General features: G+C 47.0%; 1 protein-coding gene across 6 annotated transcripts in view; it reads left to right on the top strand.

Annotated features, from left to right (window-relative positions):
* Positions 1-23,465, top strand: part of ATXN7L1 (ataxin 7 like 1) — a 248,296-nt gene that overhangs the window by 90,125 nt on the left and 134,706 nt on the right. The window contains exon 4 of one of the 6 annotated variants that reach the window (XM_045494489.1): positions 21,224-22,441. The exons of the other annotated variants lie outside the window; for them this stretch is intronic. Within the exon in view, the coding sequence (XP_045350445.1) occupies positions 21,224-21,309 (86 nt within the window). The 3' untranslated portion in view covers positions 21,310-22,441. Of the gene's footprint in view, positions 1-21,223; positions 22,442-23,465 lie in introns of those variants that run through there. 6 annotated transcript variants of the gene reach the window in all.

Below are 23,465 nucleotides of genomic sequence, written 5' to 3' on the forward strand. Positions count from 1 at the left end.
TGGCCTCGTTCCCCATTGCCCCCAGTTGGACGTGATTCATCCCTCTTAGTATCCATAGACTTCTGTTGTCCTGTGCCACGTCTCACCTTCTGCCGTGCACTTCAGTTATCTGTGGACTGTGTCAGCACATCTGCTGTCTTCTCGGATCCTTCCAGGACCAGGGACGTGCATTTTTAGCCCTGTGTTCCCAGCCAGCCCCCAGAAATGAGTTCATCATCACCAGCCTGACCCCAGGAAGCAGAGCTATGGTGCAGGGAGAGACATAACCCTGGGGCCAGTATGCCCGGGAACAAAGCCCAGTTCAGCCCTGCCTGGCCCTGAGACCCTGGACTTGTCACGTTTTAAATGACACAGGACTGGACGATATGTTCTCTTAGAAACTTACTCATTCTCAGTACGTGTGATTCAGCTCCTGGGTTTTATGGATCCTGGCATATACAGGGAGATGGGTGAATGGCAATATGCAAGGTCTCAGTGCCCTGCGTATTTAAGTGAAATTGAAAAAATACACACGTGTATTTAGGCATTTGGCTCTGGGGGACTTTGAAGGTTGATGGTAATGTGAAACATTGAAAGCCATAGTGGAAAAATCATGAATTTTGTAGTCAAACAGACCCGGGTTAGAATCTTGACTAACATTTACTCTCTGTGTAACCTTGGGCTAATTGCATGACCTTTCTGAGCATCATTTTCCTCTAAAATGAAGGTGACAGTTCCTGCCTCGCAGAGTTACCATGAGGAACAGAGATATAGTAGAGTTTTCTGGCACATGGGAAGGAAACAAAGAAAGGGGAGCTATTATCGTCAATAAAGTATGGCTATTTCTTATTAAGTTGAATGTTTCTTATGAAAAATGGGAAAACCGATTCGGTCAGATGCGTCCTGTCTTCATGTCTTGCCCCGTCTCTGGGGGCGTGCACGCTGAGGTCAGCCTACAGTTGCTGGCCTGTGATTCATCTTCAGCTTCACATACTCTTGAAGACAAGAATTGTCAGCCTGAAGATGATTACATTGCCAGGAGTCCCAAGGGTCTGGCTTTATAGATATGGTTTACATGCACATGAGGCCCCAGTGTCAGCTCCTTTGGAAATGCCGCAAAGCTCCCAGTACCTCTCTGGGGCCCCTGCCAGGGTCCATCCTGCTCTGGTCACGTGGCTGTACAGAATCCCCACTGCCAGGACTCTCTGCATTCCCGTCGCTCCTCACTTTGGGCCCCACGCTGATGTCCCAGGTATAAAAGGCCCTGTGCTTGGCCTGGAGGCGGAGGCTCTTTGGGGGCCACCTTCTGAGCCACCCCACCTGTGTGGCCCCCTGAGGTCTACTTCCTGAGTCCATGCAAGGGTCCTTTAGATGCTTTTTAACCCCCTGCTCAGAAGATCTAGGATTTTGAGGGATAGCTTTGTTTCTGAAGCCCCTTAGGTGAGTTGATGAGGTTATTTAGGGATAGTCACAGAAAGAGGGAAATGGAAACAAAAAGCCTCACCTTGGGAGCCCTGATCCCACTCAGCAGGCATCCCTGTCCTCACAGCTGTCCAGCCCAAGGTGTAGCTTAATATGCTGCCATGATGTGACTGCCTCATGGTTGGGAATAGCCTCTCTGGAATAAGTCTGCTTGGAATCAAGTTCCAGCACAACCGTTTATTAACTGTGTGACCTTGGGCAGGTTACTTTGCCCTGCCCAAACTGTGCTTCAGTTTCCTTATTCTTAAAATGGGTAGAGTGGTTTACCTGGCAAGGTTGTTGTAATGATGAAAAGAATTTGCATTTGGAAAATACTTAGTACAATTGTGAAACAAAGTGTGGTTACAAAGAGAAAAGTCGGGGGGCACCTGAGTGGCTCAGGGAGTTACGCGTCTGACCATGGCTCAGGTCCTGATCTCGCCATTCTTGAGTTTGAGCCTCATATTGGGCTCTCTGCTGTCAGCACAGAGCCCACTTCAGATCTTCTGTCTCCCTCTTTCTCTGCCCCTCCCCCACTTGTACTCTCTCAAAAATAAATGAACATTTAAAAAATAATAAGAAAAAGAGAAAAAAGAAAAGAAAAAAGCTGGGGCACCTGGGTGGCTCAGATGGTTAAGCATCTGACTCTTGATTTCAACTCAGGTCATGATCTTATGGTCTGTGGGATCGAGCCCAGTGCAGAGCCTTCTTGGGATTCTCTGTCTCTCTCTCTCTCTCTCTCTCTCTCTCTCTCTGCCCCTCCCCTGCTCGAACATGCGCACATGCTGTGTCTCTCTCTCTCAAAATAAATAAGCATTTTTTTAGAGAAGAAAAAAGAAAAAAGTTATGCTGTCATTAACCAAATGATAAGCTGCAGAGCTTTGTAATGAAATCTTGTCCCAAGGGTCTTCACTTGTGATGAAAGCAGAGGAGGAAGGTGATGCGTGTGACTCTTCCTCTTGTGTCAGTGCTGCTGTGGGTCCCACCCTCATCCCAGAGAGAGCACTGCTGCCATTTTTCCAGAAAGACCATTCTGTGTGTGTGGTATATGCGTGCAGGTGTGCATGTGTGTGTAGGGGTCTCATCAGTGTGCACAGGCATGTATATAAGCTCAAAACGAGGTGCAAGGTGCCTCCCATGGAAAAAATATTTTTATCACATTTAGTAGTTGCACACCCCTAACAATTAGGAATATTGCAATCAAAGAGAAGAATAATAGGTTTAAGTTGTAGTTTTGCAATTGGGTTGAACATTTAGGAAGTTGTAGGATTTGTCCAAATGAAAGGAGGATGATTTATTTTCTCTCCTTATGTCCTAATATGGTTGCATAATGTCCTACTGTCCAGCAACACTGTTCCCATCAGGGCCTGGATAATGCTCTGTGCTGTGCTGTGCAGGGTGCTGAACCGTTCTCCTGGCCTCGATCTTCCTAGATGCCAGTAGCTGCCCCTGCCCTCGGTCATGACAACCAAAACTGTCTCCAACCATTGCCGGTGTCCCCTGAGGGGCAAAATTGCCCCCAGTTGAAAACTACTGCCATAAAAGATAACACCTCCATGTGTCATAGCGTATTCTGTGCTTTTCTATATTTAAATTCTTCTCCACATTAAAATGAGTGTGTGCGCACACACACATGAAGCCCAGAAATAACTACTGTGAAAGCACACACACGGCAGCATGTAGAAAGTTTACTATTTCAGCTTCCACGGAGCTGGTCACCAGGATAATTTCCCATCACGTTCATATGCAAAGCATAAAACAAGCTATCTTAGAGACCCATAAGCTGCAGTTTTTCCCACCTCAAAATCAGAAAAGGAGAAAAAAGGCAAAAGAAATAGCGTGTTCGTGATACACACAGATCCTTCAAATTCTCTTGGCCACATTTGGTGCTTGTTCTCCAAGCAGAGAGCCATGCAGCCCCACACTCCATTCATCAGACAGAGATAATCCCTGGATGTCGCCACCACTTTAAAAAAAAGTGTATTAGAACCAAAGAACCTAGATGTCATTCAATAGAAGAGGATTAATTTTTCCCCTCTTTCTCAGAGAGGGCTTTTTATTCCCTTTCCTGATTATATTTTTGAATGCCCTTCAAGTAGCTGTTTTGCATGTTGATGGTGATGCAGTAGAATTTAATGAACTGTGAGCCAAAGCAGAGAGGCTGAGCGGGAAAATGAATGAGTGACAGCGACTCACCTCCATTCCTTCCACACGCATCCAGATGCCAGCCAGTGTCAGTTGGGTACCGAGAGCAGCACAGCCCGGCAGCACGATACGTGGGAGCCTCATTAATGAGGTTCCAGGGTTTCCTGCAATCGTTCTTTTTATTTTGTCTATCTCCAGGTGACCCCTAGTTGAGGAGGAAACAAACCATTTGTGCTTCTGAGCCATAGAGAAGGCCAGTCCCTCTGAGTGTCAGTGCCCCCTGGGCTCCTGGGGGATCATCTCCAGCTAATTATCCTGCAGGACTTCCTTTCTGAAGGTGTCGATTGCCCCTGCACAGCTGTTTGGGTTTCGGTGTCAATTCACTCGGATCTGTTTGTGGAGATTAAATTTCCGTTTGTTATTATTGTTCGTTGCCTTTTATGAGAGTGGATTATTTACACCAGAGAAGTATGAAATGATTAAAGGAAATGGTTGTCGTCGAACATCTTCTTTGTCGAGTCTGACAGCACTAATCAATAAGGTTTGGCTAGAGCATGTGAATCTGTGCAAACTTTATTTTGTTAGTAGAATCCTTTTTTAACTTTAATTTGATGACTGTACCCCCGACCCAGAATTAACTCCTAGACTGATAGGTCTTTTGGGCTCCTTATGATCAGAAACAGTATCTGTCATTGTTTCTTCTTATTTCATCTTTCCATCATCCCTGGTAAAGTGTGGATCGTGCAACAGATCCTGAGGAAATCCCTCTAATAGATCCTACAGAGATCCCCATGGAAAGAATGACGGACAGACTGATTAACAAATGGGTTATACCTTAAGTCAAGCATTACATCTGAGAGAATCTACAACAAAGTAGGACTACGTTTTGCGCCACTTCAGATGTTTATATTTTGCTCTTGCAACCGCTCAAGTTACAGTTAATGCCAGGTCTGGAACAGAGCAGGTTGACCTGGTCCCAAACCCCGACTTTTCTTGGTCCTTTGCCAGTGGAAAACAACAGTACCAGTAACAACAATGATAACAGAGCTAATACACATAGTAAACACTTATTATGAGCTAGCCTTATTATCGTGCTGAGCCTTATTATGTGTTAGTTAATCCTCCCACCACCCTAAGGTCCGTGGTCATATTATCCCCATCACACACCAAAGGAAAGGGAAATTCAGAGGATTTGAGACCTTTGCCTAAGATCAGCCTGATGTAAGTGGCAGAACCAGGGTTCCAACCTCTGTCTGACTCAAGTCACTTTAACCACTGTAGGGATTGAATGTTTTGGGTCTCGAACTCCCCGCAACCCTGTAACTAGACCGGGATACAGAAAGGTCGTTGTTGTCCCCTGTGGGACACTGCACACAAAATGGCAGGTGCTCTCGGGCAGCTGAGCCCCATCTTTCTCACGTACGCTGCTGACCTTGTCTGCTTACTGGCATAGGTGAAGAACTTGGGCACAATATTGAGGGACCAAAGAAGGGAGAAATAAATCAGCTATGGTGAGTGTGTTTAGAGCTTCAGCCGCAGCATTTGAATAGACCTTTACATATCAACAAGTGAAAAGGAGGGAGCTTGTGGAAGAGGTGGAGAGGGTATCCCCATCAGTTCTGCCTGCTACGTTCTCCTTTATTTCCAACACATGAGCAGATCCACAAGATGCACCAACAGGTGATTTCATCTAAATCTACTGAAATTCCCTTTTTGCATGTTTCTGTGAATTAAGTAGAAATGTGAATAAATAAATGGCAGATGTGGGGCGCCTGGGTGGCTCAGTCGGTTAAGCGTCCAACTTCAGCTCAGGTCATGATCTCATGGCTCATGAGTTCAAGCCCCGTGTCAGGCTCTGTGCTGACAGCTCAGAGCCTGGAGCCTCCTTCAGATTCTGTGTCTCCCTCTCTGTCTGCCCCTCCCCTGCTCATACTCTGTCTCTCCCTCTCAAAAATAAATGATAAACATTAAAAAAAAATTTTTTTTTAGAACAGCAGATGTAATGGTTCAGCTCAAATTTCAAGCTAAATCAAAAGGATCTTCATAACCTTGGGATTATTGAATTCATCTTTAATTGAAAAAAAAGCCCTTCTACTTGCAATCTCATCGAAGCCTGTTTCTTGAAGGCTGAGTCTTATGGATTCCCTTCTTCAGAGCCCCGTGGCTTTGACTCATTCATTTATTTGGAACATATGTACGAAGCACCTACAACATGGCAGGCGTTGTTCTGGTGCTGCAGGTGCAGTGGTGGCCAGCACAAACGAGGGCATGGCTTTCCAGAAGCTTACGTTCTGCTAGGTTAAATGACATAAACAACAATGCAATCAAGTCATATGAAGCATGTCCCAGCAGAGAGCACAGCAGGAGAGGTGAGTGGGGACAGAACGATGGGGCCTTGGAAGCCAGAGTGCAGAGTGCGGGTTTTATTTTGGGTTCTGTGAGAAGACACTGAGGGCACTGAGTGAGCGAAAGACATAATCTGGTTGGTATTTTTAGAAGATCACTTTGGCTGCTTGGAGCCTGGGAAACCTCCTAGGGACAAATGCAGAGCTGTGCAGATAGACAGAAAAGGATAAACTTGAGGTCCGTTCTGGAAATGGAGCTGACAGAGTTTGATGATGGGATGAATTAGAAAAGAGAGAGGTCAACATTTAGGATTAGTTAGCAGGGGATTTGGCCAATGATCTGGCCGGAAAAGCAGCAGAGGATGACGACATGGAAGTCAAGACAAGAAAGCGTTTCGTAGCGTTTCTTTCAAATGCCAAGAGGTTGAGTGAGCGGAGAAAAGATAAGCAGCTGCTAGATTTGCCATCATAGGCTGTTAGTGACCTTGACAATAGCCATCTTAGTTGTGTCTTGAGATTTTTTTCCAAGTGCAGGTGACTTCGTTTTTACATCACTGATAGACCTCTTTTTAGGCTGACAGTGCCCTAAGTGTTTCATCTACACTTGTGCTGAGCTCAGCTGCCTCCCACCCAAATCATCAGCTGGTCCCTCTGTCCCCGGCAGCCCTGCGTTCTGTGGGACTGATCACTGTGCATCAGGGTCACTTGCGAACACTGGATGTCGAGTCTTCTGCATCCCTGAGTCCCAGCACAGAGCACATTTCCTGACTTGCTACACAGTCAGGTAGAAGGAAGGAGTGCACCCTCCACTTCACCAATATTAGCATACGTGATGGCTGCTACAAATGCTTGTTGACTTGTCTGTCCCATTTCTCTCTCTCTCTCTCTTACATACATACATACACACACACACACACACACACACACACACACACACCCCAGACTAGAGGTAGTTTCAAGAAGCCAGGAACCCTATCGTCACGCTCACATCTCTGTGTTAATAATGAGCGCTGAATATACAGTTGGTGCTCAATATACTTTTTTTTAATGTTTATTTATTTTTGAGAGAGACAGAGCGTGAGCAGGGCAGGGACAGAGAGAGAGGGGGAGACAGAGAATCTGAAGCAGGCTCCAGGTTCTGAGCTGTCAACACAGAGCCTGATGAGGGGCTCGAACCCATGAACCGCAAGGCCATGACCTGAGCCAAAGTAAGGCACTTGACCGACTGAGCCACCCACATGCCCCTCAGTATACTTCTTAAAAAATGACTCTTGTGAGAAAGGAGGGAGGAAGCAAACAATGAAGGAAAATTGGCTTGCTGTTTGTGAAGAAGCCAAATCCCACCTGTAAACAAGTATATTCATGTAGCAGATTCCACTCCTTGAAAGAGAAAGACTGTCTCTGTTCAGATACAGTTGGAGAGGCTGCAACGGGGGAAATGACCTTCCTCGTTGAGCGCTTGGGAGGCTGCCGCTTTGATCCCTGACCACAGCTGATTTCTGGAGGGCTGTCCCTGTAACGTGACCCCCAGCTTCTGACTCATCACTGGCTACACCATTCCATTCCTGAGAGCTGTATCAACCGAGGAAAATTAGGGGAACAGTCATCGCTTTATTTAAATCCAAGGAAAGAATGTTGCCAGCACTGATTCAAAAGGTCGCTTTGCAATTCTCCCCATCCTGAGCCATGAGGAGAGCAGGATTTCCCAAGCAGCATTTCCTCCCCGGAGCAGAGAACCAGCACTCCGAGCGCTAGAGTTTGGGGTGACTGCGTATGCACGGGCAGCACGGCACCCAGATCTCCTCCGGAGGTTCACAGCAGCTGTTAGCGGATTAATGTGCTCTGAGGTCTTGGAGTAAAAACCAGAAGCATCTCTTTCATTGTGGAGTCTCACCATTCTTAATTTATCAGAAGTCAGCCACAGGCACTGGGTAGTAATCATCATCATCATGCACTTTTGTTTCAAAAAATGTGGCCCCAGACACAATTCCACTTCATCCCGAGCTGGAGCAGAGAAACCTGGAGGAAAAACTGGCCACAGAGAGAGAGTCCACTCCCCGCCCCCCTACACACACACACACACACACACACACACACACAGCCATGTGCACTGTACTTTATGAACAGAAGGGCATTCAAGGATGTGGTGATTATACATAATTTTCATCTCACACCCTCATGCTGGGGCCCAGCTCCTGTCTAAGCTGGACCCCTGCTGAACAGTTGTCCTTTCAGAAGGGCCTCCTCTCTCAAGGAGTTGATTCTCCTTAGTGTTTTGCTGGGGTCACTGAGAGTCAGTTACCTCCCAGAGCATCCCATACGAGGAGCCCATGTATAGATTCATCTCAGGGACTTTAAAGAAGGTTCCAAGCTCTATTGCTTTTCTTAAAATGTTTATTTGTTTATTTAAACATTGATTTACTTAACGCTTATTTATTTTTGAGAGACAGAGCGTGAGCAGAGGAGGGGCAGAGAGAGAAAGAGACACAGAATCCGAAGCAGGCTCCAGGCTCTGAGATGTCAGCACAGGGCCCGACGTGGGGCTTGGACTCACGGACCATGACATCATGACCTCAGCCGAAGTCTGATGCTTAACTGACTGAGCCACCCAGGCGCCCCCAGCCCTATTGCTTCTAAAATCAAAGTGGTTCTCCCCATCGTGTGCACATTTACTATGGCAGATTTCTTCTCCCCTCCTCTGGAAAAAAGTGCTGTTAAACTGATTTGACTTCTTAACAATTAACGGTGTCCTGGAACAGAGGAACTGCTGCAGCGGATGGTTTGTGGCGGACTTTCCCCGTGGTCTTGCACAGAGCCGGGCTGTTTGGAAAAGTATGCCGGTTAGGCAGTGCAGGAGCCGCGTGGGAAATAAATGGGTCTGGGGGAGCATGTAGACTGGGGGTAATGAATGATGAGAGGCTGAGCCAACAACTTCACTGGGATGAATCCTGCTGCACATGGAATGAAGGACCTTTCTTCCCAGAGAAAGCAACCATAGCCTTTGTTTTACAAAACCGCAGCTACAGGTTTCTGTCCCAGGTTTGGTTTCTGACTGACCCTGGGGCAGGTTTGCTTACTAGCATCACAGATGCTTTGCTTTTCTCCCCCAGGAATTAGTTCTTCAGATTCCTGAGTCTCCTACAGAGGTGCCTGTGGCTTCGTTCGGGTTGGGCCCATGGTTCCTGCTCATCGCCCTAAGTGGCCTTCCCCACCCCACGCGTTACCCTGCGCAACAAGTGCCTGCCTCCAGCAGGAGCGTGCTGCACCCCCGCCATCGGTAGGGTCGCGCTGACGCCAGCCCAGACTGGCCCCCTCACTCAGTGACCCGCATTACCGTCAGCTCTGGGCGTCATCTTGACGGCACTATCTGCAGGTACATAGGAGTCAGGTTACCAGTGTGTTTAAGAATGGCAGCTTTTAAGGGCGCCTGGGTGGCTTAGTCGGTTGAGCATCCAGCTTCAGCTTCGGTCATGATCTTGTGATTCGTGGGTTCGAGCTCCTCATGACAACTGTGCTCTCAGCTCGGAGCCTGGAGCCTGCTTCGGATTCTGTGTCTCCCTCTCTCTGCCCCTCCCCTGCTCACGCTCTCTGTCTCTGTCTCTCTCAAAAATAAATAAAAACATTTAAAAAGAAGAAGAAGAAGAAGAAGAATGGCAGCACTTCCAAATTCTTATTCTGCTTTCCCAGCTGCCTTGTCAGATCCTCACCACTGCGACCCTCTGGGGTTTTGTAGGTGGGGCACCTCCATCCCTCTGACAGACCTTTGCCTCTGCTACTCTCTGAAGGGAGGTGGTGTTTGCCACAAGGGCCTGGGAGACCAGCAGGGAGGTCCAGAGGTGGGGGGGGGGGATGCCCCTGAGAGCTGCCCTAATGTTTGTGAGCCAGGAAACCACCGTGCTGCTTCAACCGCGACAGGTGCCCCCGACACAGGCAGAAGAGCCACGTCTCCTCTCTTTTCTCGTCTCTCTTTCTGCCTCCCACCCCCACTCCCCCGCAGAGCTTACAGACCTGTCATTAATTCGATTTGATCCACATTACCCTGATCCTGCATTCCATCCATTTTCCGTTGTTTGGTGTTTTTCTCTCTAATATTTGTTTCATTAGTCAACCAGCACTGGAATCGTATTGGGTTGGCAGCACAGTCCAGGGGGAGGACCATCTGTCTGGTTTGGGTTTTATTTTGAGGGATTCCTGGGGGGGGGGGGGGGAAGTGCGTTCCTCCCCACAGGATAAATGGACCTGTATTTTTTCCTGTGTGTCTCGTAGGCAGCATTCCCTGACCATTTTTCAGAAGTGGTTGGCCCTGTGAAAAAGCAACCAGAAGGCCTCGTACAAACTGTCACCTGCAGTGTTTATTCCAGAACACTATTCATTGTAAGACTCCACGTCAGCAGAATAGCACCCCTGCCCAGGTGCCAGCAGCATGTCCAGGCCAGTCTCCAGCCAGCCAGCATCAGTGAGCCGAAAGAGATGGGTGTATGGTGCGGCCAACAGGGCATGGCCTGGGGAACGAGCCAGTAGCCGCTCCTGGTGCTGCACCACTGGGTCATAACGGACCCATGCACATCCCTCTTTCGTTCTTTCTGGGACTCAGGTACCTCACCTTCCCTTTGGTTTGTACTTTAGTTCCAAGCACAAAACAATGAAGCTATCATGGCTTAGGGAGTTTCCTGTGTCTGGTGATGGCCCTTGACAAATGTTATGTAAGTTAACCTGGTCCCATAACACCTAGGCCACACATAGAGAAAAAAAAAAATCACACAGCCACAGTTTAGGAGTGCGGCTTTAGTTTTCAGATGCAAAGAGTAGTAGGGGAGGCCTTACCGTTGTTTTATTTTTTTATTTTTGGCTTAGTTTATGATGGCCAGAGAACATTAGCTATCAGTTACCCATTTTATAACTTAACGATATTTCCTTTGTAACTAGTTAGCATGTGACCATTTTTTAAAAATGTTTCCTAGGTGATTAGAAGATTTATTTAATCTCTCTTTTGTGTGCAAGGTTCCACATATTTATTATTTTGTTGTTCAGATCTTGTGTATCCTTGCCATTTTTGTCTGTTTGGTCTGTAATTTCTGAGAAAGGGGTTTTAAGTCTCCTATGATGGTTGTAAGTGTGTCAGTCTCTCCTGGAACTTGGACGGCTTTTGATCTACAGTATTGAGGCTTCACTGTTGGATACCTATAGGTTTATGACACATGGCTTTTTTGTAGTGGAATCTTCATCCTATTAACTTTTCCCTTAGGTCCTATTGTATCTGATTAACTCTCCTACCCAGTTTTCTTTTGGTCAATATGTATTTACCTTATCTCTCCAGTCTTTTATTTTCAACTTTTCTTTGTCATCTTGTCTTGGACAGCTCTCTTGTAAACAGCATATAGCTAGCTTTTGTAAAAGTCCATTCTCTCCATTTTTCATTTGCTAGTTTGACCACAATAGATTTTATTTTATTTCTACATCTATCTATATATAAATCTATTTTTTAATCTTATTTGGCGATTGCCATTAAGTTTTTAATATGCATACTAAACAGTAATTTCTCTTCCAAGAAAGGCTATGGTTTTCCAGGATTTCTGTGTCCTCAAGCAGCACAAACACTTTTGCACACTTTTGTCTTAAGTCAACTGGTAATGACAATAAAGAGTTGAAATCGTGGCCCACAACGTTGCCATGCGTTCTCAGCCTACTCACTCACAGGGGGATTAGAGGTACCCCGATTGATTTATAAACCATAAACTTTTTGCTAATTCACTCTATTTTACACCCTGGGGTGTTTTTGGACATCTGTCAAGTTCAGAGTGACATGTTTATTTCCAGTTTGTAAAAATCTATCTCAAAAACAAATTCTTTTAAATTGTAGTTTAACTATTTTTGTATAAATCCCTCTAAAATCTCAAAAAAAAAAAAAAGAAAAGAAAAGAAAAAGGAGGAAAAGAAAAGAAAGAAAGAATCTGTCTCTCAAGTTCCTGAAAATGTTCTGAAGTGGCATTGGATAAAAGAGAATGCAGAATCCCGTGCTCTACTGCTAGGGCCTGTTCCCATAAATCCTGTTCGTCATGTGTAATGATTTTCAGTGAGGAAATGAAGGGGCTCCTCCCTGCTGACACCTGCTTACTTATCCCTTGATTCTCAAACTTTAATGTGCGTATGAATCCCCCAGGGGTTTGCAAAATGCTAAATTGCTAAAATGCAGATTCTGGATTCAAGTATGTCTATATTTCTGATATGCCTCCGCGTAATATGCTGGTGCTTTTGGCACACAGACCACATTGGAGTAACAAGTGCTTGGAGAATAAAATTTAGCTAGGAAGATAGGGGCCTCAGCCCTCGGTCGGGGTTCCATGATACCTCACAGAACGGCAGATAGCAGAAGAAATACTCTCTTTGGAGTGGTTTGGGATTCAGGATCATTCGAATTCGGAAAGTCTCCTTACGGCTTTAAGGTCTGGCAGAGCCCAGAATGAACGCTCATTCTGCGCACTGTGAGTCCCTCTTGCCTCTGTCGGCTCTGCCTTCCCTCTGGAGGTCGGCGCGGCACATGCTTCAAGTCTCAGGCCTGTCACTGTGTCATGTAGATGTGACACCATGAGTCAGTGCCCAAGAAGGAGCCTGCCTGGGGCCAGGGGCAGGTTTCCTGGTAATTTATGTTTAAGACAAGCTTTTAATAGAGATACACTTTTAAATAGTAACCAGGAAAAAGATTCTCTCTTCTTAACGGGTAGCCATTTATAGGACTCAGCTGTTGAGGCTCAAGGGTAGCATTAGGCTTAAGTTTAATCTTCTGTATATACCATAATTTACAGCACCGAGTAAAGCATTGTACGTACAACCATTTCAGTCATTTGCTGTGATAAATAGCTATTGCTCTTGGCGGAACAGAAACACCATCTCTGCTTTCCATTTATGAATATTGAATGGTCTCGGGCAGGCGTTCGCTATAAGTTTTTAAAGGGGAAATCCCCACTGATCGCAACTCCTCACTAGCCCCAAGTACAATTTCCCTGCTCTGCGCACCAGTCAGCCCTCAATCCACGTGTATCCTGGTGAATCCTGCACAGAGCACTTCGGACAATTCCAAGTTCTCATCCTACCGATTTGTACCACATGCCTCGGGTTGTTTGGTAGAAGATTTAGCTGGTGGCAGGAAGCCACTGACAGGACTCAGGGAAATATCTTAAAGGTGATAATCTGATGCCAGAAAAATAGAAGGGATGTGATTCTGTCGGATTCCTGACAGCGAGAAGGTGGTGTCAGCTAGGGGGCAAAGGGGGGGGGGGGGCTGCAGCTAATGGGGGCAAAGGGGGGGGGGGGCTGGGGGAATGTTAAGACGATAAATCTCTAGGGATCTACTCTTTAGGAACTCAGAGACACACATGCCTCCCTCCAGACTTCCTTTAGTTCAGATACCTTATTCCCTGCCCTCTTGGAGGAGGGAAAATGGATACTCAAGTATGACACTTGGTAGAGTGAACAGCTTGTCTTGGGAAGTCCCCTGGGTCTGAGTCGGCTGGTCACCATAGAGTCAGGCTTCCAGAAACTACCCCCTGAGCCCCTTTCCTTCCCTCATGGGAATTTTCTGCATTAGGGATTAAAATCCTTAGAGTGGCATTCCTTGATTTGTCTCACGGTTATGAGTACCCACTATGTGTCAAGCTTTACACTGAATGGTGAGACAGGACTCAGAGGAGAACATAAGGAGGAGGGCGAACAAGGAGAAGAGCACCCCTTGGCCTCCTTTTGAGTGATGTCACATAGACCGCCTTCTGTGGCCACTCCAAATGCCACTTAGCAGCAGCATCTCTCTAAGATGTTTCCTTTGAATACAGAGATTAGAGGCTTCTGTTCTCACTCCGGCCTTTTGAGGGTGATCGTATATCTATAGAAACATCTTCGATTTCTACGGTATCTTGCCCTTTACGAAGCACTCACTAGTAGCTTTTTCATTTTCACCATGATAACGACTGATAGAGGCTGGCTTCCCAGATTTGGAAGCTCAGAGAAGTTCGGCGACTTTCCTAAGGTCGCTGATGGATAGGAGCAGAGCTGGGATTAGTACTCAGGACTCCTGAATGTGAGCTCAGTGCATTCTCCATGAACAGAGAACCCGGGGGGGGGGGGGGGGGAGGGGGGAGGGGTAATGCACAGCAGCAGCAAAATATTGGAGGCAGGTGTACTTTTATGCAACTTCTAACCTTTACCGTCTCTAATCCCGGACCTAGAGGCAACCAGCACATTGTCCGGCTTTGTCGTGTCTGCCTCACATGGGGTCCAAGCTTTCTGTAATAACCATTTGAAACACAGTCTTACCAGTTCTGATTCTGAAGGAATAGTATTCAGTCGGCTTCTGGGTCATGATCCACCCTTTCATTTCCTGGCCAGCAGATTCCATCAGGACAAAGTTACGGTCATTTTAGCAGCCGCCGTAGGCGTTTGGTTGTGTTCTGCATGAGAATAAATCCGTTCAGCATTCTGATTAGTGACAACCAGTGCTGAGAGAATTGTGCGGGCCAGAAACTCCAAGTATGTGTTTCATGCGTGTAAACCTACTAATGAGAATGGGGTTTGGCAGAAAGCTGAGCATTGACGTTCCTGCCACCAGAGCTTAGAGTTGCTTGTTAGTATTCTGAGAGCTGGATTATAGACGCAGATACAATACAATTTGATCTTGATAACATCTCTCATTCCCAGGCCTCAGATAAGTCTGTTAAACAGGAAGATGGGAGGAAGCAATCTGGAAAGAGAATTGTATATAAGTGGCTCAAGAGACCTGGCAATTTAGGACTCCTTTGCAACCTTGCTGTGACCTCCCGCCTCTCTTTGCCCCTCTGTGGAATGGCCATGGTGGTTCTGCTCCATGGTTATTCTTAGAAATGAATAACTTGAACACGCCTTGGCATGTGACTTGTGCTATAAATATGCCTTGCTGCCATGTGGAAAAAGGAGTTTTTAGCTGAAATGCATGATGAGGCGAGGCAGAGAACGTCAGTCCCTGGCAGCAGGCGCCTTGCCCGAGACAGGAGAGGTATGAGGGAGAGGGCCAGGTGCTTGTCTGAGAGAGGAGAACACAGAGACCATCTCTGAAGCAGTCTGGGGCAACATGGTGGAATGTTCAAAACCAACAGGCACAAAATAAACGTTGGAACGTCTGGCCTGAATTTAGCAACAAATAAGGGACTGGAGATGAGCCTCTGTCTCTTCACATTGCAGGCTCTGTGCTCCAGCTCCGGCCGTCCGTGACTTCTAGAGGGTTGGGCCTGGGGCAGGAGGAGGACCTAGGCAAATCAGTGCCCATGTGGTGAGGTTCAGCTGTTATATTTGAAAGAGGACTGGATTAGGGAAGCACCACAGGGGTTAGGCACAAGCCAGACCCTGGAGCCAAGCTGCCTTGCTGTACTTATGGCTCTGCTCCCCATCAGCCCATCCCTCAAGCTCTCCATGCCTCAGTTTTCTCATCTACAAGATGACGATGATATCGGTACCTGTCTTAGAGGTGGTCAGGAAGCTAAAATGAGTAAACACGAGTGTAACGCTGACAAGAGCACCCGACATCTCTCTACATAAGCAGTGAGGGCTTCTCCAGCCCTGCAAACGCCAGCCTATGGCAGAGAAGAAACACAAACTGGATTGGCTGAGGAAAGTTCACCTCCAGAGGACTGAGTGTGTTGGCCATGGATTACATGGTCATTCCCAGAGAGGCAGCATCGGCTGGAAAGAAGAAGAGTCACAGCCAGACGAGAGCCAGCATTGGCTGGACCACCAGCTGTATCCACAAAAGCAGATTCCAGTGGCCGGCATCCTAGAAATTTTTGTCCGTTTATCTCACACAAGTCTGTCTTTCCCAGCGTCATTTGCTGATACTGTATCTCTGCTCTGGAATCCTACAGAATCCTTCCCCTGTTATCTGTCTGCCTCAACATGGGAAAAATCCCTCTCATCTGGAATTCCTGTCTAACGCCTGCCGTCCTGCCTCACTGCAGTGTGTGGGCAGGACCGCTCTCTGCTGCACATGCTACAGAATGACTGGATTTCAGGCTTTCAGAGCAAGTGTCTTTAAATCCACCGGTGAAAGGAGACAGCAGTCATCTGCTGGCTGGTGTTTGCCAAAATGTGGCCTTATGACGGGATGGAGTGATGGCTCCTGGCATGAGAACCGGTTCCCCCTGGGCATACACCCAGCCTGAACAGCTCCTTTAAAACCAGAAGCAATTTGTCATCTTTTGATTCTCTTCCAGCACTGTCCCTGTCACAGGTAGATAAATGAGGCGGCATATGGGTGTCCAAACGCGGGAACGTCTAATCCCCGCGGTTTCCCGCAGAGCCGTCACTCCACGAGGGTGGAGAGCACAGTGGGGTGGTCCCTGGCTCCGGGATTGTCACCACCAGCAAATTTTTTCATCGGTGTCCCATTTATATGCATGAAATGCTTTCTCAGAATCTCCCAGCCCCCGGTGTGCCACTGATAGGTGCGTTTCTCATTTCAGAATCCTGAAATGAATCATACATTTGTGAGCTCACCTTCTTATGTCTCTAGCTCCACAGAATGCCACCAATCAAATCGGTGTCTCGGCAGAAGCCAGCAAGCACCCCTGAATTAGAAATAGATAGGGGTTGGGCTCTGTGTTCTAAAAAGCCTTGATGACAGAAGGCCAGTGGGAAAGGCGGATGCATTTCAGGTCACCTCAAGTTGCATGCTCTGTATGTGGCTTAAAAGATACCCTTCGACACGGCCCACGTGGACTTTCCATTTCCCTGGTGGTGTATGACTGAAGTCACCAGGTGATTTGCAAGGATGCAGTAAGCGGATGTGGCCTCCTGATGCCTCTCGCTTGCCAAAACGTGGGTGACCCGTGACACCCGTGTAAACGAAGGATAGTCCTATGTGGCGGATGAACTCTGCTAGCCAGGGCAGGCCTGGTGCCCATGCCAGGGTCTGAGTGTGTTGTTGGTCCCGCCAGACAGCTTTGATGTCGTCTATGGTCATCAGTCACCCCCTTCACCCCCGTGGCTGCCGGATTAACTGGGCAGCTACAGTCACAAGAGCCCGGGCTTGGCTGGATTAACTCAAGTTCATTGCTAACCACAGGAAAATCATCTGCCCTGATAGTGTTGCAGTGAGTCATTGACCATCACTGGGGCACCCTGAGAAAAGAGCAAATGTGGAGCGTTTTCTCAAAGCTGGATCTATTGAGCATGCCGCAGATTTCTCGCAGGCCGCCATAAAGGCTTTATGGCCAGCTCCTAATTATCTATGGTACTGAAGGAGAAATCTAGCATGACCTTTCACATTTAAAAATAAATCCCTCTATTGAACTTGACCCAGTGGTTTCATACTAGAAATCTATTAGGGGAGGGTGGTATTTCCTTTTATGTTTTCCCATTTAACCAGTAGTTTTAATGAGCAACAAAATGACCTAACGGGGCTGGGAGTACAGCACAGGAAGGTAATTGGCGTGAGGTTAAGGGATGGGTCCAGGCCTATTTCCTGCCTCGTTCGGCCTCTGTTCTTCTACTGACTGCGTTTGTTTGCTGCATCTACTTTATAAGGTCAGGAGAAGATCAAATGTAGAAATATCCCCAAGCCTAGCCAGAGGAAGCACACAGAACATCTTAGCTGTTATGACTTATGTAGATTTACAGAAACTCCTACTTCATCAACAGGACGAAATGACAGATGAGTTTGTTTATAAAAGACAGGTGCGAATCTAAGTGAATCTTTAAGGTAATTCTGTATTTCATTCATGGTGAAATCACATCATCTTTTTTTTTTTTAAGCTTAAAAGGCTGAGCCAGCTGTGCATGATATATTAAATACACACATTTACTTACTTCGGAAAAGTTACGATTTTGGGAGTATGATCATTCCTGGGGGGGGGGGGGCGGCGGCAGGGACAATTTTCGTATACCTCTTGTCCGTTGAAAAGAGTTACATGTAAAGAATGATTTCCATTCCTTGGATTGGTGTCTTCAAATTCCTGCTTTCTTTTCAAGTGTTTGGTCATATAGCAAGAGAAGGGAAGACTGTGAGCTGTTTAAGGAAGGAGTTCCTTATAAATCCCCTTTGTTGTCCCAGAGTGTCTGGCAAATAGTCACTCAGTCAATGTCTTATGAATGAAGGAATCAGTAATTTAGATATTTAATCCTTTACGTCAGTGATACTCAACCTTGAGCCATGCATCAGGATTGTTCCAGGGCTTGTTAAAACGCAGACGGCTGGGCCCCACCCTCAGAGTTTCTGATTCGATGGGTCTGGAGTGGGACCTGAGAACGTGCATTCTCACAAAGCCTCTGGATGATGCTGATGCTGTTGGCCCAGGGCTGTACTTTCACCTGTTTCAAGACTTCCAAGAGACGGGGCGCCTGGGTGGCGCAGTCAGTTGAGCGTCCGACTTCAGCCAGGTCACGATCTCGCGGTCCGTGAGTTCGAGCCCCGCATCAGGCTCTGGGCTGATGGCTCAGAGCCTGGAGCCTGTTTCTGATTCTGTGTCTCCCTCTCTCTCTGCCCCTCCCCCGTTCATGCTCTGTCTCTCTCTGTCCCAAAAATAAATAAACGTTGAAAAAAAAAAATTAAAAAAAAAAAAAAAAGACTTCCAAGAGACTAACATCTGTAGTTGTCTGACCTCGCCCTGGGTAACTAAGATAGATTTTGTAAAAATTACCAGGATTTGAGCAGATAGAAAAAGCAACCTGGATTTTTTTTTTTAATTGAAAACTACATTTTGGGGGCGCCTGGGTGGCTCAGTTGGTTAAGTGTCCGACTTCAGCTCAGGTCATGATCTTGCGGTTCCTGAGTTCGAGGCTGGCATCCTGAGTTCGAGCTCTGTCCTGACAGCTCAGAGCCTGGAGCCCGCTTTAGATTCTGTGTCTCCCTTGCTCTCTGCCCCCTTCCCTGCCCACTTGCACTCCGTCTCTCTCTCTCAACAATAAATAAACATGAAAAGGAAAAGAACGAAAAAGAAAACTACGTTTTGTTCCTTGTATAATTATGAGAGATGTGAGAATCAGATCACCACCTTCTTCTTAATTGTGGTCTCTGCTGGCAGGACGCACCCACTCCAGGAGGGTGGGAGAGGGTGGTACTCTTGCAACACTTAAGCCAGATTGTACCTCCATCCACTTTGGGAATCTCTACTTAGTGTCAGAGGTGCTTAACTGCAACGCTGAAACGAGACATGATCTTTTCCAGAAACTGCAGATGAGCAAAAAGGGTACAGGAGATGAGCATATGATACAAAAGGGAACAAGTTCCTTGCGAAGTCTTTTCATGCTGGCTGTCGGCCTGACTGAAGTCATTAGGCCCACGGGATTCAGAAACACAGAGGGAGTTTCATGGGCTGAGGAAGGCTGCTTTCTGCAAAAAACTTATGCTAAGTCCAGATGTTACTTTGGACGGCAGGCAAAGAACTAGACTTCCCAAACCCAGGCCACTGGGAAGCTCCCCCACTCCCCGCAGCCATGCATCCCCCCTCTTTTCAGGAAAGACTCCTTGAGACTGTGAGGACCCTCAGTAGAGGCCAGGGACAGGTCAGTAGAGGGTGCCCCAGGGATACAAGACTCCCTGAACAAAGAGAAGAGATCCAAATGGAACCTAAGAAGGCAATTGAAGGGTAAGAGGGGCTAAGACCTTCCTCTGACGAGAATGCATAAGTAACCTGTTGCTATGTAACAAATGACCCCAACATCCAGCAGCTTAAAACCACAAGTATGTCTTGTCTTACACAGTTTCCGCAGTTTCCATGGGTCACGGACCTGGAGTGGTGTAGCAGGGTGGTTCTGGCTCAGGGACTCTCCTGAGGTTGCGGTCAAACTGTCATCTGTGAGCCGCTGTCATTTGAAGGCTCGGCTGGGGCCGAAGCTTGGCTCTACCAAGATGGGGCCCTCACCTGGCCGTAGTAGGCCTCTCCACAGGGCTGCTCGCCACCTAGCAATTAACCTCCCCCAGAGCCAACAACCTGAGAGCGAGGAAGTCAGAATGCTGAAACAAGTCCCTCCAGCTGGCCCCCACTCAAGGGGAAGGGAATGAGGCGTCACCTCTTGAAGGAGGCATGCCGCCACAGAGCACGTCCCTTTCATCCTCCTCTTGCCAGGCCCAGAAAAAACACAAGAATAACTGATACGGGGCCTTTTGGGAAAGGATGACGGGAGCTTTAAAAAGGACTCCGAAGGGCGCTGTGGCAAATTTGCCTGATCGGACTGAGGAGAGGTGGTTGTGGAGAGGAAGGGGCACTAGAAGCTCTGTGGGCTTTGAGCCCACTCTCCTGTAGGGGTCTCTTCAGGCCCAGGACTACTTTGCTTACAAGGGACTGAAGTCATCTGTGAGTCCCAAGGCTCAGGTTTGGTTCCAGAGGAGAGGAAGCAGGAGCTCCTGCTGGAGAAGGAGCCATTGACAGCAATGGCATCGTCTAGGTCGTCTGGCCTGCCCGGGTCCCCCTAGGCAAAGAAGAGCAATTCCAGGCAGACGCGGTGTCCTGCAATAAAGGGGAGCTTCTGGGCTGTGCCTTCCAGGAAGGATAGATAGGGGGTGGGGCATGTTAGGAAGCAGGAGAGGGGAGCCCCACTCTTTTTTATTAAATCGACCCCAGTTGGGATGATGGCTCAGTACCGCTAGGCACAGCAGCAGTCGACCCCTCATGGCTTTGGCTCCTGGGTCCCACACAGAGACCACACATGGGGGTACATGTTTATTTTGGCCACCCGGGCTGCGTGAATGAATCCTGTTTAGCAGTCTTAAGCTGCAGAACCGTTGGTGGTCATATTGTACTGTGTCTGTTCTTATCTCCCCTATCATCTCCAGGGAATAAGCTAATCAAACCTGCTGATGATTTTACACCAAGAAGGAGATAGCTAATAACTTGGATGACAAGTATTAGAATACAATGTGATGTGGATAAATTGGGCCCATGTATTAAGGGCTATAAAATGAGATTCCATCAAGGCATGAATAATGGTGCCTGTGGAAAGGATTAATCAAATACCCCATTAAAAGGTATGGGAATTCTGGTCAGACAGCCCCGGTTTAATTACACTCCGGCCCCCACCCCGCCCTCTCACTCGGTTCCCTCTGAAACTGCTTTCTGCTACGAGGAATGTGGGAAAGAGTTTAGAGGAAATTATAGAAAAATTGAGACATGCGTTTTGATAGAACAAGATCATGAAGACAGATTTAAGCAACCAGTGTTTAATTTAGGAAAAAGAGATAAGGCAATTGGCGTGAGTAATCGTTTACAAATGTAATTTCCAAAGGAGCCCTGTTGATACCATTCAGCAAATGCCAACAAAGCATTTACTTTCCAAAGGGAGAAAGCAAGACAACAAGACAAATGGAGGCATCTCCAGAAATGGACCAGAGAGCAGCCAAGCCATAGAGAAGAATCAGATGTGAGAATGGGCAGTGCGGAAGGTAGACACATCTGAAAGCTCTTGGAGGACTGGCATTGTCTGGACAAGGCTTCTTGGAAGAGGAGACTCCAGCAGAGCCCTGCAGTATGGACAAGCTCCCATGTACTGCAAATTCGTGAGCACACTCTGGTGACAGAGTTTAGGGAGAAAACGGGCTTGAGCGGAGCAGAGGGCATCTGTGGGATTCTTCTCTCCATTTCCACCACCACCACCCTGGTCCAAGCTGCCATCACTTCTCACCTGGAAAAGTACAAAAGCGTTTCAGCTGTTTTCCCTGCTTCCACTCTTGCTCCTCTATAGTCCATTCCGCGCACAAAAGTCAGAAACAAAAAGTAAAGTTAATCATATTCTCTTGACTTATGGCTTCCCATTGCTTTTAAGCTAAAAGTAAATGATTATCATGGCTATAAAGTTTTGCATGGTCTGAACCACATCCTCTGCTAGGCCCCCTTTCACTCTATATGCCAATCAAGCTGACCTTCAGCATGTCAGCACACATTGGGTCCTGCTGCCACAGGGCCTTTGCGCATGCTTTTCCTCCTCTGTATGATTTTTTTTTCTTCCCATCTTCTTGAAGCTAACTCTGACTCATTCTTCAGAATGCATCTTAATGATTACTTCCTCCTGGAAGAGTTGTCTGGTTTTCATAGCTAAGTCAGCACTCTCTTCTACCTCAAAAACAAATGTTCATTGTGTGACCATATGATTAATATTTATCTCCCCCACCAGGCCACATACTGTGAGAGGGAAGGGACCGAGTCTTTGCATCCCCCAGAGCCTAGCACAGTCTCAATAAATATATATTGACTGGATCATGACATTTAATTAGGAACAGTGTGACTAGTGGAGAAATTATGTTTGACCAGTATGTAGGAGAGTGCCATTGTGAATTCTTACTGGGATGAAAACCGGAATTCATGTTCAGACTCTGCCACCTGCTGGTCGTGCTGTTGTAAATAAATCACAGGTCTTCTCAGGGCCTGTTTCCTCATCTCTAACATGGGGGTACCAACAGCCACCTCACATGGTTGGTGATGAGAAATTAATGAAATAATACTTATAAGCATTTTTTTAACTGTAAAAGCAGATATAAATAGACTTTGTCATTTTTTCCAGTGTTTGTCACTATTGGATTGATGGAGGGATGGTTGGAAGGATGGAAGGATGGATGGACAAACAGATGAAGGGATGGAAGGTTGGAGGGATGGATAGAAGGAAGGAAGGGAGGAAGGAAGGAAGGGAGGAAGGAAGGAAGGGAGGAAGGAAGGAAGGACAAACGGATGGATGGCCAAACAGATGCATGGATGGAAGGATGGATGGACAGATGGTTGGATGAACAAATGGCTAGATGAACAGTTAGGGAGCCACTGTGAGAGCCATGAGGGAAACCAGGCACATGAGTAGCATGATGAAAGCCAAAAGAGGAGGAAATTTCAAGAAGTAGGAGGAGGCTTGTTGATGGACCACAACATCACATAGAGCAGAACAGGCCAGGAGAATGAGGCGGGGGGGGGGGGGGGCATGGATCTTTTTAACTCAGACAGAAGGAAGTCATTGGTGACCTCAGGACAGGTCCTCCTCAGCCTTTTCATGTTGTCTGTGCTTTCAATGACATGCCTTAATTGTAACTTAATCACATTACTGATTTTTATCTTTTTGGGGAAAATCAAATTGATTTGCACATGCAACAAAATTGGTGAGATTACTCCAGCTGCTGCCAGCAGGTGCTGACAAGTACAGAAGTGAATGTCAGAGCATAAGAAAATACACTAAACATTTATTTTAATAAGCCCTAGTAAACCTTAGTTATTTATTAAATTGCCATGGATAATTAGGTTTCGGTTTCCAGGGTTGTTTCATTTTTAACTCCCTGTGTTCCAGTAGGAGGAACAGGGCTGGATGTGTGGGCAGGAACCTGTGTGAGATTCATCCAAGGGCAGTTTCACTGCCGTTAGCTTTTTGGGGTCTCTTTGATTACATCTCACTTTCTACCACGACCATCCACACAGGGTAAGTCATTCTAACACACAGACACACATGCACATACACTAGCTGAGCACGTGGTGCTTTGGAGTGGCTGCTCCTCCAACGTGGCGGCTTAGGCCTCACCCTGCCAGGCCCTGATCCAGCCAGTCTGTC

The sequence above is a fragment of the Leopardus geoffroyi genome, chromosome A2, assembly GCF_018350155.1.
Source record: "Leopardus geoffroyi isolate Oge1 chromosome A2, O.geoffroyi_Oge1_pat1.0, whole genome shotgun sequence".
NCBI lineage: Eukaryota > Metazoa > Chordata > Mammalia > Carnivora > Felidae > Leopardus > Leopardus geoffroyi.